At 37.1% G+C, this 13,596-nt stretch overlaps 1 protein-coding gene across 8 annotated transcripts in view; it reads left to right on the top strand.

Annotated features, from left to right (window-relative positions):
* The window catches only part of Pgant9 (polypeptide N-acetylgalactosaminyltransferase 9), a 214,801-nt gene that overhangs the window by 185,997 nt on the left and 15,208 nt on the right, over nucleotides 1-13,596 (top strand). For all 8 annotated transcript variants that reach the window (XM_067347569.1, XM_067347565.1, XM_067347562.1 and 5 more), the window contains 5 exons: nucleotides 6,032-6,201; nucleotides 10,388-10,701; nucleotides 11,069-11,267; nucleotides 11,616-11,785; nucleotides 12,971-13,099. In XM_067347569.1, coding sequence (XP_067203670.1) covers nucleotides 6,032-6,201; nucleotides 10,388-10,701; nucleotides 11,069-11,267; nucleotides 11,616-11,785; nucleotides 12,971-13,099 — 982 coding nt within the window. The remainder of the gene's footprint in view (nucleotides 1-6,031; nucleotides 6,202-10,387; nucleotides 10,702-11,068; nucleotides 11,268-11,615; nucleotides 11,786-12,970; nucleotides 13,100-13,596) is intronic.

The following is a 13,596-nucleotide window of genomic DNA, read 5'->3' as shown; positions in this document are numbered from 1 at the left end:
TAGACCCTGAAAATATATAGATTCCTTTTTGCCAGCACTACTTTTATGATATTATCAAGAAATTCTAATGATTGCAAATGTTCACAATAAAGAAAAATACTAACTATAATTTTGATTAACGATAATTTTTAATAGCATACAATTTAAAAATATCATTAATCAATACCATTTAGTTGAATTTTATTATCTTTTGAAAATTTGTAATTATTAGAAATTTCTTGATAATATCAAAATATAATATCAAAATTCAACTATTGAGTATTAATTTCTAATATTTTTAAAAATTCTATGTTATTAAAAATTATCATCAATTAAAATTATATAGTTAGTAATTTTTTTTATTATTGTGAAGATTTTTGCAATCATTAGAATTTCTTGATAATATCGTAAAACTAGTGCTGAAAATCCATATACCTTTGTGATTATATTAAAAATATTAAATTAAGATATTAAATATAAAATAAGATACTAAAAACATTACATAATATTTATTGAATTAAATATTATTTATTAAGTATATGTAATACATATAGTTAAGAGTATATTATTAAGTATAGTTAACATGCGTTAAAACAAGTTCAGACAGAAATATTTATACAGAAAAAGGTCCAAATTAAGACTGAAACGTTTGATAATATTGTATCACTTAATAAAGCAATAATCAAAATACAACCACATTATGCATATTGCTCGTATAGTTTTTCATTCTTATTTGAATTTTAACGAGTACATCTAAAATAGTTAACATTTAATAAAAAAATTAATTTAAAAAAATTTTTTTGCGCTGAATCTTTTTCAGATATCATATCACTATTTTGAAGAAGGAAACGGAAAGGTATCAATATTAATAAAAGTTGGAAATGCAACGAATTAAATATTTTTGTTTATGATTAAACATTATAATAACTTTTATAGGTCGAATTTATCTAGTATATATATATATATATACTAGATAAAAGTTCGAGGTTTAATGGAGGAGTTCTCGCAGTAATACAATCTATTTTGTGAGGCTCTATAGGTTTAAAGTAGTATTTCAACATCAAATTATAGGAGATCAAGTTTTAAAAGAGGAGTTCTAGGTTCTAATTCCGTAAAAATAGGTTCATATAGGCTGTATGAGCATTAAAAGAGACGCTAAATTTCGACTCGGGAAGTCAAGATTCCCGCGGGCGAAATGCCTACGGCGGAGAGACTTGCAAATAGAATTCTACGCATTCGGGATGCGAGCCCCGCGACGGTGGGATGCAGTATGAAACGTGACGCGTTTGATCGAGTGCAACGTCTCGCGGGGTTTAGGCGATTGGGATGACGGGGGATGAAGGCGGTGATACGTGGGTAGACGTGGGGGGAGGAGGAGGGAAGTAAGGGTGATCGCCGAATGTGCTGAACGCGCGCGAAGGAGCCGCTTCTCATTCGATATCCGTGGCTGATTTCGAGGTACCCATCCCGGAGTGCCGTCCAACAATGGAGTCTCTTTTGTCGACGGGAAAGAGGATATCGCTGTTGAACGTCAATCGACTAGAAACGATCGATGCGTTTACTGGCTTAAGCGATTTCCCACTTTGTTCGAGCCGTGCCGCCGCTCACGCGATTTATATTCGCGGCCGCGCGCGCGCTCGCGATATTAATACGACTGTAACGATATTGCTATGATTTACTTTCGAGCTGCCCGAGCAGCATAAATACGCACTGATAAGTAAACTCGTTCTCTTTCTCTCTCTCTCTCTCTCTCTCTCTCTCTCTCTCTCTCTCTTTCTCTTTCTCTCTCTCTTTCTCTTCGTTTAGATAGTATAGAATAATTTATTCTATTAAATTGATGATATATTATTTAACACTTATTTTATCTTGGATCTTTATAATTTTATATACACATGGAATTATTGATTATCGGTCAGATTATAAATTAATTCTATATGTTGATTAAATTAATTTGATAGTGTTGATTTAATAATATATTCATTCGGCATTGGAGATTTTTTTTTTAACAGGTCAAAGTAATTTTATATTAAAACATCGTTTGCGAGCAGTTATATTGACTATTATAATTTTCAAATATAAGTTATGTTAATTATATCAAGTTACATTAATGTCATAACTTAACGAACGTCGTTGTTCATAAAAGGGATTAAAAATGACTTATAGAAAAGAGGATTAAGAAGCCTGTTATTGCTGCAAGAATTATGTGCGATAATAATGACAAACTGCGAGCAGAATTTTCTCCGCGGAAGCCGTTATTACTGCGAGATTTATCACGGACAATGTTGGAAATTAAAAACGCAGTGCTCTCCGCATTTGGAAATGAGAATTTCAGCTTTGCCGCTAAAATTGAGTACACAAACTAATGCGGAACGCCAGAGGAATGCAAATGCAAATAGCGTTGATTCAGCTCGTACATTCGCAAGCTCCTTTTGCTTTTCTAGCCGAAAGCTTATCTGACGCATGCATCAGATGCGATTAACAATGTAGAAAACATGATGTATATTGATACAATATCACCTCATATAATATTTAAAAAATCAATAACCTCTTATTAGATTTTTAATACACATTTTTATTTAGTTTACTTTCGTGGAATTATTTATTTCAGTTTGCAATATTATTAGAATCACATAAACACTTGTTATTTATTTTAATAATTACGATATATCACGAGCGACTGTAATTACGAAGATTTTGACTATTCGTATGTTAAAAGAGGACAATATTTGGTTGGTCTAGAATTTTATAAATAGCCTAAAATATTACAATATACATTTTATTTATCATTAGACATTGAAATTTTATATACTATAAAAATTGGTAGCAGTTTAGAATTTACATTTTCTTCACTACAATGTATTGATCTTATATTTTAAACAAAATAAAATAGTCTAGAATGTTAAAATATACTTTTTATTCACTTTTATCGTTTAAAATCTTACATCATGTCATTTGGTAGGTAGAACTTTACTGCGATGCATTGAAATTTTATATTTTAGAATTCTAGACCATTTCTTTATTTAAATTAGAAAGATCAATAATTAATCAGAAATGCCATATATCAACGTTCAAGTAAAATAACTTGCAAGTGCTGTAATATTCTCGTTTCTGAGTTCTACAAGGATTTTGCTACGATATTGAAGATTATGATCAATCCGCAATGATTGCATCCCAAGCGATCCCGATCTAGGGCGGAGCCGACGAAGCAAGGTCGCGTATACCTCGCTCGACCTTGCTAGGTCAGCAGCTGATCATCTGGTCCGTAGTACCGTAATAATTACGTAACTGTTACGCGCGCTATACGCGTTCGCATATATATGCTTCACGTTGATTCACATATGGCACGCACGTCGGATTTTCAAAGCGGCATAACTCGGCGAAAAATCGATGTAACAACATGCGCCAAAAACAGATTTTTTTATGTTTTGTGTTCCGCAGGTGCTTATGCTATATGTATATGCTTTTTTCGACAGGTATGTGCATACTTTGCATTTTATACTTTGCAAAGATATAAAATAGTCCATTTTTTAATAAAAAGGAGCCTTATTTGAATTATGGAATACTTTTTTCATTCGCAAATAATATTTATATTTAATTCTCGTGGGTTAAATTATTCAGTTTATTAAAAAGAATAATGAACTTAATGAAGAGAGTTATCGGCTGCATAACAAATGAAATATAAATACATTAAATTTAATAATGAATTCCGCATCAATGCAAAACATTTTTCTTTTTTTAATATTGTATTGTGAAAGTAACTTAATGTTGCATAACGTTCAAAATATATGTATTTTCACAAACTGCATTTTCTTTAATTTGCTCGTAGAACTATAAAGTGTGACACAGCATTATACGAAATAAGACAATAAAATTGTGAAAAATTGGAAAAAAAGTAATGTTTATGAAGATATTATAAATAAAGAAAGGAAAAGAGAAACAAAAAAAGAATGTTCAGCAGAGCTAACAAAACGATCAAAGCAATTCAATCAAAGCGTAAAATAATATTATTAATAGGTAATATTATTATTAAGTAATGTTATTAATATTACGTATCAAGAGGAAGCATACATATTTTACGCTATTATTATATACTAAAATGATTAATAATAAATCTGAATATTAATAATATCAAGCTAAATTGATAAATGAGATAAAGGAAGAAACAAATATTGAATATTTGATCGATTGTGTCTGCGCCAAAATAACGCGAATCACATTTTCTGAGGTAGATACTTCTAACTTTGCTAATCGTATTAAATCTCTGTTTAATCGCTTTCCATCTTAATTGAATATGACGTATCGTGCTATCTTTACGAATTTATAGCATTAGATAGTGCAGCAACCACTTGAGATATGAAAGTCTGACTGCTATGAAAACGTCCCCCGTTATTTCAGTACGCTCATCGCCGCGATGACATAAAAATTGTTACTTATTTATCACGTGATATTCTTGTCGTAGTGCACATATTATTGCGCTGGTAACAACAATTTTTCGCAAAATCGTCAAAGTGTGAATGGAAATTGAATGGAAATAAATTTGTGCTCAAATATCGGCGATTATTTTTGCGCAAATCAACACCGCGACATAATGTCACCTACTATCTTTTTTTATTTGGAATTTATTAAACGTTTGTTTTGTATAAACGTGCAACTATATGATAACGGAAACAATGCGAGATATTTGTTTCATGTCGCTTCTATATGCTGCATCGACGTCGAATGAATTGATATCGTTTTATCCTATAATTCCCCGTTGCAAACCTTTGTTTCCAAAATATCTTTATGTCCACAATCAGACTGCATTCACTACACAATGAAGGGCTCGACAATTTGATAATTCCTCCTTCATTTCGCTCCACTTGGTTTATTATTGTTTGCAATTCCGCTGTTTAACTATGTTATCCATTATACCATTCTCTTAACTGTTTCTCACGTTAAATCGATATCTGTTATCTTTACATTCTCCGCGCTATTCGCAACGTCAATGGGAAGACGTTTACGTAGATGCAGCTACGTTAAACTTTATGTTTGATCGAATACAAACGCATCTAATCCGAAATGGAAACTGATTATGAAGGGATTTCATCTATGAGTAGAGAGATACTCGCCCTGGTGCGCCATGGATGAATAAATCGGAAATTCGGCAAACACAGTGCCCTCATAGTGCAGCGTACGCCGGCATCTGTTAATTGAAATAATTCGCAGACGGTAATTAGAGTAATAGCCACTATTGAAATGGCACTTCTCGTAATCGCTTCATTAGCGTACATCACGATTGTAACATATACAATGTTCGCACACTCGGCTGCAGTTTAATGCGTTAATTGCAAACGAATACTCCACATTAATGTATGATAATCATCTCATGAATGAAACACGCGTATTCATTACGAAGATATTCGTTTTAAAACGGGACGTGTATTTATGTATCGAACACACATTGTGGGATAATGAAATCTTGACTGTAACATAAATGTCGAATAAATGAATGTACGATTGCGTATATTTGAAAGAAGTTCACGTTAATAAACAGAGACACGAGCACTCTCACGCATATCCGAGGAGGTAAGGAAGGCAACGTGGAAACTTTTATTTGCTGTATCCATAAACCGTGACGTTCCGCGATCCGCCCTGTGTTCCGTGGCATTAGCCAGGTCCGGGAAGTCGCAATCCCGCACCCCTGGAATTCATTTTGCGGTAAGCTTCGGGCGAATATACACCTCGTGGGCGTTTGGTCTGCAAACATTCTCCGCCCTAATCGTATTACTATATTTTCCTGACATATCTTCTGGTACGTATCGGTTCCGCGTAATCATCCCCGTTGCGGTCCGCAGATCAAGAACTTGATTCGACTGCGCTATAATATACCGTGCACACGTTTGCTCTGCAAACAATCGTGCAATCCACTATCAAAGCTAACTTCATTGGCAAAAAATTTCACTTTGCTCGTCATTTTTATACGTCAAGTATATGTTTGATAATGTTTCTCCTGTTCTCCATTATTAATAATTATTAACAGTTTACTTAACGGCTGTTTACTAATGTGTTACAGGTGTAAGGAGTCTGGCAGATATTTGAAGGACCTTCCGCCCACAGCGGTAATTATCTGTTTCCACAACGAAGCTTGGTCCGTATTGTTACGTACTGTGCATTCCGTGCTGGATAGATCGCCGGAGAGTCTCATACAAGAGATCATCCTCGTCGACGACTTCTCCGATATGCGTGAGTTACAATTTTTTCATTTGAAAATAACAATTTAACAAAGCACTATAATAATTATTTTCAAAAATCTAATCAAACCGCGGCAGTACAAAATATATAGACACTACCTTTTGAAATTATTTTTGTTCCAACTTTATTCTTGACAATGAAAATGAGGTCTATATACGAATGTTTATTAAAAAAAGTAAAAATTACATTTATAATGCTGTATATGTAATATGCAAATATTTGAAAGATTTCTTTCGTAAAGTTGAACAAGTTATTCCCGCGTTATCATCAGAACTGCACACGTACTTCGGATTCAAAACGGAATACCTTTTATGCGCGATCGAAGCGGAATAGCATATCGCCTCCGCAGCGTCATAAATCTCATCGCTGAGCGATGAAAAATCCTCGGTAGAACGTCGGGGAAACTCGTAAGCACAGAACGAACAGAAACCGCGGGCTATTATATTCGCGTACTTGCTCGTGCAACCGCGTCTCCATTCAGTACGGTGATTCGTTATCGCGACAGTGTTCCGTAGTTTCGCGATAGATCGATTAATTGCGATCCATCTCACCACTGTATCGCTACGACGTGAATAGAAGGGAAACTCTCTCTGGACCTGCTCTACAGACGACGCCCAGAAAATTACGAGAGGTCCATACAATCTCTGCGACTCGACTAGGTTTAACATTTCCGTATATTCTCGTTTCCCAAAGTCGACCGTGGACACGTTCTATCTACATGATAAATTTACAAATTTTGCTTTCAAGGAGATTTTTTTTTTAAATTCTTATATTTTTGACGATTAACGTTTTAGAATATAAAAGTCGACGTTTTATATGTTTTTGCCGAAAAAGTAATCGTCAATTATCGGTTTTCACATTTTTGTTAATCTGAAAAACTAATTATTTATTTCACGTTCATCTACTGGAATGTTTTTCGCCTAAAGGCATTTATACGCAAGGCTGATAGAAGTATATCAGGCACCCAATTTTGCGAATGCGGGCGAAACAAATATGTATGCCCATACGCATTGTTTGGGTGCGGAAAGGCAATTAGAGCTCCAATCTACATGTTTTTCGAATAAACTGACGTTTATACAACGGTTACTAAATCGAAATCTAAATTATAAATTTAGTAAAACTAAAAGCAAGGTTACCCAGAACAATCTGTAGTTATTTACAAACAAGTAAAATTATTTATTTGCAAAAATTATATTTGAAAACATGCGCTATCAATACATATATCCAAATCAATTTGGAAACAATTTTGGAATTTCGCGATTACACATTTTCACATTGAGAATACCACATCACTCTTTAATTTAATTATCACTACTAAGTGAAAAGACAATTCAAATCGCGCGAAATCCTACTGCATAATAAAGGCGGATGAGTATAAAAATCCTAAAAACAAAAAAGAATGTTCGAGATTAAGCCGGGGCTCAGGAAAACGCGACGTGACGGAAACAGTATAGCCGGGCTGGTTGCTGGCGATCCCTATTAAAAGCTGGAGATAAGCCCCTCTTCGTTCCGGCCGGAAGTTAAACCTATAAACATAGTCACTTGCTTCAGCGATCTCCTGGCCAGCTTGGTGTGCGCTATTAACAGGCAACTGATTACTTTATCACAGAAACGAGATCGTACCACTGCACGTCACATACACTTTTTCTTTTCATAGCGCGAAATCAGCTCGGAAACGCAAACAATAAACGGAGATCTATGTACGATTTTAATTTAAGATTACATCCCACGGCAATTCTACCATAATTCATGAGAGATGTTGATAGTTGTAATCATTTCCTCGTCATCTACGTCACACTTTATCGTATGCTTTTTCTTTTTATTATACCGCAGTATCATATATTTATTTTTTAATATATTTGAAAAAAGTCGTATTCTCTCCAGCGCAGAGCGGATTAAAATAAATTCAATAATTAATAAATTCAAATTTTATAGACTTAATTTTTCTGATTATTTTTACATCACTTTTTCAAACTACATTTCGATATACATAAAATATACTGCAATATTGTGATAATTTTTAAATCAATCTGGAAAAGAAATATATTCTCTCCGGCATAGAGCGGATTAAAATGAATTCAATAATTAATAAAGTCGACAAGAAAGTTGTAATGAATTTCACAGCGCGGGCTTTAGTCCTCCTCGGCAAAACACACGCACGATAATTAGCTTTTATACCGGGGATTGGCGACGGGGATTACGGAGTTAATTATGAGCGCTCTCGACGGCGACAGACTGGTGCTCTTTGAACGTTTCCATTATCTGCGCCTCATAGTGCACTCGGCAAAGTCATAATGAAATTTTCAATAATGGTCACGGCCGGCTTGTGCGTGCCTCTGTGTTCGAGGAATTCGTTAGAAATTAATTCAAGTCGGAATGCGCGCGGAATCCACGCGCGCCAGTTGCGTGCGCATTAAATGTCTGATCTCCGACCTCTTACGGTTTGTTCCCTTTCCATTCGAGTACGGTTAACGAGCCTCGTTCAACAAAGATCGACGTACATCCGAGAGAAATATTTTCCCAATTTGCCACGATGCCAGCGCGATCCGTACAATAACCCTCTGTATTTTTCCTGCCTTAGCAGCGACGAGGAGGAATTCTTTTCGCGAATCGATACGAGATTCCTAGCCGGGATAAGCGAGATAGAAACCGAAGTACGTCGAGTACTACCGGGTTTCTATTAAAGCTCATCAAGCGCCGCAACCCATCAGAAAAGGGGGGGGGGGAGGGATGCATAAAATCGGGCAGACGTCTCTATCGTTTCCAACTAACACAGCGTGTACCGCTCGGTAATCATTGCGCCTGCACGAAACACGCTGATCCGTAGAATCCCTTTATACTATCTATAGTTAACCGAGTTTACAGGGCGGAGGCTTAGGATTAGTGGCGCGGTCCCTCATAAAGCCATCCTAACGGAGAATAAATCACGAATGTCTGCTAATTGCTGCCCGGCGACCCGTAACTATAGGCGGATACGCGTCATAAATCTAAATCTCGCCCACGATTGCGAGAAGTAATGCGAAATAACAGATCGCGATCCCGAAACATCCGCTAAAGTGGCGCTAAATCTTTTAACGGAGATGGTGTCTATATGAAATCATGTTTCCACCAGAACTTACACATTCTAACGGAGTGAAGATTTAAGAAAAGGGTGATAAAATGGTAATAAAGTTGCGTTAAGTTTTCTCTCAATCTGATAGCAGTGGCAAATTGCTACTGGCAAATTACCAGTAGCAATATTAATACTCATTACGGCTAAATGGAGTAATCTATATTTTCGATAAACAAGCTTTACATGTAAATTTCGCGAGCCATATCCCTCCTTACGTTCGATCATTACTCAAGATACACTAATGGCGGATTACGGGTCGGTCTGGCACTTTACCGTGCACAATCTCTATTGAAACTATAATATAAGCGGTGACCATAGCTACTGTTTTATTAGGTCGGCGATAAAATGTTAATATTACGGATAAATACGGAGAAAACGCCGTTCTGCGGGATGTTTCTGTCTGCATACGATTAAATTGATTGTGGTCGGAAAATAGATCCAGGACGGGAGGCGTGATTGTTGTTACCGCAACAGCTTGCGAATGACATCGTAAATAAGCCGTAATCTGACGTTAAGAACGTAATCGGCGTTCGAGAAACCTGGAGAAACAGGCGCATTCGCGGCTTTATCGATGCAATATCCTTCGCCGAAGCATAGATCCTGCGGGCAACTTATGTTCCAAATCGGCGGGAATTTAGCAAACAACAGTATCGAGAGAAAATCCGCGCGGATTCTGCAAAATTAATATTCGAACGAATCCTGTATATTGTAGAGTGAGAGTTTCTCGTCAATAATGCTGCGACGTGTATTACGAGCTTATGCCGCGAATTATGTAACATAATGGAAGCCGACATTTTTTCTCTCTCCAAAAAGTACATCAAATACTTTTTAATTAGGAAAAGATAATGTGAAAAATGCTCTATACTTGATGAATTTAATAATACAAAGAAAAAGAGCGTAATGTGGAAAGATAGATGCGAAAATAATTAAGCTAGTGGAATATAAAATAACATACTTTAATTAATTATCTCGACAACATACGCCGTAGTGTTTTATTAACGCGACGTACTGCTTTGCGTGAAATGGCGAATGACAAGAGGAAAAAAAAATCGATTATTCCCGCAGCCCACCTGAAGCGTCAGCTGGAGGACTATATGATGAATTATCCGAAGGTGAGGATCATAAGGGCGAATAAACGGGAGGGCCTTATTAGGGCACGCCTGTTGGGCGCCGCGGCGGCCAAAGCTCCGGTGCTCACGTATTTGGACAGCCATTGCGAGTGCACGGAGGGCTGGCTGGAGCCTCTTCTGGATCGGATCGCACGCGATCCGACGACGGTAGTTTGTCCGGTGATCGATGTTATAGACGACACCACCCTGGAATACCACTGGCGCGATTCGGGCGGCGTAAATGTCGGCGGATTCGATTGGAATCTTCAGGTAAACGAAATCTTCACGCCGTTCCCGCGAGATCGGAACGACAGCGAATATATATCTGTCTTTGCGGAATGTAATTGAATTTGCATGTGACAGCGCGACATCCCATTAATTATCTGTCCAGAAAAAGAATCAGCGTCTAGATTTGCAATTTGTAAGATTATACTTTATAAAGTGCACATTTTTTTCAACTTTTAGAAAACACGAAAACAAGAAAGAAAAAAAGTTTGTTTTCCTGGAAAATGTGATTCGCGTTATAATTTTTTTATCACATAAAATTATACGAACTTATAATAATTTATGCTTATGAAAATCGCGGAAGTTTGTCCGTCGAACGAGTTCTTGATGTGCGTTAACGTTTGTTAACAAGTTTAATTGGCACGCGGTGCCGGAGAGGGAGAAAAAGAGGCACAAAAACCCGGCCGAACCTGTTTGGTCGCCAACGATGGCCGGCGGCCTCTTTTCGATAGATCGAGCCTTCTTCGAGCGGATCGGCACTTACGACAGCGGCTTCGATATCTGGGGTGGCGAGAATCTTGAATTGTCATTTAAAACCTGGATGTGTGGAGGTAAGCGATGAATAATATGAGGGAGGAGTTATATTTTCCTAATCTAGAAAATTGAAGCTGCTGCACTCAATGTAATGGAAAAATAAAGTATTTTTTAGTATTCCGGAAAATTTTCTATCCGTTTGTTTGCTCTCACAGCAGAGAAACGAATTGTTTTTTCTATCTATTACACTTTTATTATTATTTTACTGATATCAAAATAACTGCGCGTATCGCGATACGCTTATACAAATATTTTATGTTTATATTTGTACGTCGCATTTGCGCGATTCCTGGTATTAGCGGGCGACATAACAAATACGGAATACGTCTGTAAAATATTAATCTAATAACTCGGCACGCTCGCAGGTACTCTGGAAATCGTGCCGTGCTCGCACGTGGGTCACATCTTCAGGAAACGTTCGCCTTACAAGTGGCGCAGCGGCGTGAACGTGCTCAAGAGGAACAGCATAAGGCTGAGCGAAGTGTGGCTGGACGAGTACGCCAAGTACTACTATCAGAGGATAGGTCACGACAAGGTGAGTACTTGTGCATCGTCGCGTGCATAACCTTCCCGCTGTATAAGACTCCTCCGCTGTGCGGCAGTGCAGCGAGGGGACAATTAAAATGACGCTGTCTCTGGAAATCAATACTGGAGACTCGGAGAAACAAAACAAGTTCAAGTCTTTTTGCGAATTAATGAGAATAAGAATCACAGTTAGAGTGAAAAATAAATTAAAATATTGACGTATTAAGAATTAAATAAAAAAATGCGAACAAAATAAACGCGGCGAAATCTTTGAAACGTAAAAAAACGAATGTAAGGAAAAATTTATGCTTAAAGACATATTATAGTGCACCGCTCATTCTTTCTCTTTGCGAAAGAGCAAATAATTAATAATACTTTATCTCGGGCTATGAACTAAAGATCTTGCTCTAAGTTATGACACGTTGATAAAGCTTTGACTATATCTCTTTAATCCACGTTGCTCGTAAACATTGACCGAGCGGGTTAGTAAGAACGGGATGAAGGATAACGATAAAGGTGGCCGATGATGGAGAGGATCGTAGACCAGGACTCGTCGTAAAAAAGGGCCATAAACGCGCCGAGTGCTCTTAAGGCTCGCGCGCATGTCCTCGCTCCTCTGAAGGACGTTTCTTTCCTCCCCCCTCTCTATAACGATCTGTCATTTATCCTTGATGCTTGTCCGCCCCGGCTCTCCTGTCGAGATCCAATCGACGAGATAAATCGAAGCGTAGAAAATAAATCGCTTCCGTAAGCACGCCGCTCTACGTAATGATCGAATCTATCGAGAATGTCGTCTTCATGGATGGCTTCATAAAATAATGAGATAAATCGCTGCTTTCATATCTCAGTCTTTATGAGCAAACAATCGCAGTAGTAATATCAACGATTGGGCTGGACACAGTTTCTAGATAGCCCGTTCTATTGAACCAAACAATTGTTATCATAAATGCAATTTTTTCATCAAATTCTCTTGTTCCGCATAATTTAATTTTAAACACTTTTAGCAAAAGAAATGCAAAAATTCTATAAATTATAATTTAATTTTATTCTCATTTGTTTCGATCGATAATTATATAAATGCAAATTTCTTTATCTTCTTTATTTTTACGGTATATTTATAGGGTTTTTACACGCTTTTCCACAGTTCTACGGTTTTTATCCTTATTTTAAAATGTGATTCTGATCGCTTTTGTAGGGAAACTACGGCGACGTATCGGAGCGGAAGACTCTTAGAAAGAAACTGGGATGCAAGTCGTTCAAGTGGTACCTGGACAACGTTTACCCGGAACTCTTCATTCCGGGCGAAGCGGTCGCCTCAGGAGAGGTAAGACTACTTCGCATTCTCCCTTTGAACATTTTTTCAGCAGGCGCTGACGGCTAGAGAAATACCATCAATCAAGGAAGGGGAAGCAGAAGCGATGAGAGAACGACTGGCTCCTTTAACGACGTTGCCGCGGCTTTGATCCATCAAGGTGTCCGATTACGACATTCGAAGGCTCTTCGTGAGAGGAAATGTAGTCAGTTAGATAGATAGACTCGCTGAAAAAGCGTCGAATTGTTTGTATCATTCTTTTTTTTCTACTTTGTTTCCTAACATCGCGGAAGACTCGAATGTCTCCTTCGTCGCGACGGATATTTTTACTTCCAGCAATATTTTTAACATTTGATGAAAAATAACGGTTCTCCGTTAACTTTTGAGTAGTTTAAAGTGGTTAGAGTGCGAAGTAGTTCCAACAAATTAAACTCGAGGATCGTAAAACCGATAAAATCTTGCTCCTCCGGTAATTATATATATTTCCTCGGGCTCGAATGTTGACAGCA

The sequence above is a fragment of the Linepithema humile genome, chromosome 1, assembly GCF_040581485.1.
Source record: "Linepithema humile isolate Giens D197 chromosome 1, Lhum_UNIL_v1.0, whole genome shotgun sequence".
Classification (NCBI taxonomy): Eukaryota; Metazoa; Arthropoda; class Insecta; order Hymenoptera; family Formicidae; genus Linepithema; species Linepithema humile.
Note: the sequence above shows the minus strand (reverse complement) of the source record. Positions and strands in the feature narration are given on the sequence as shown.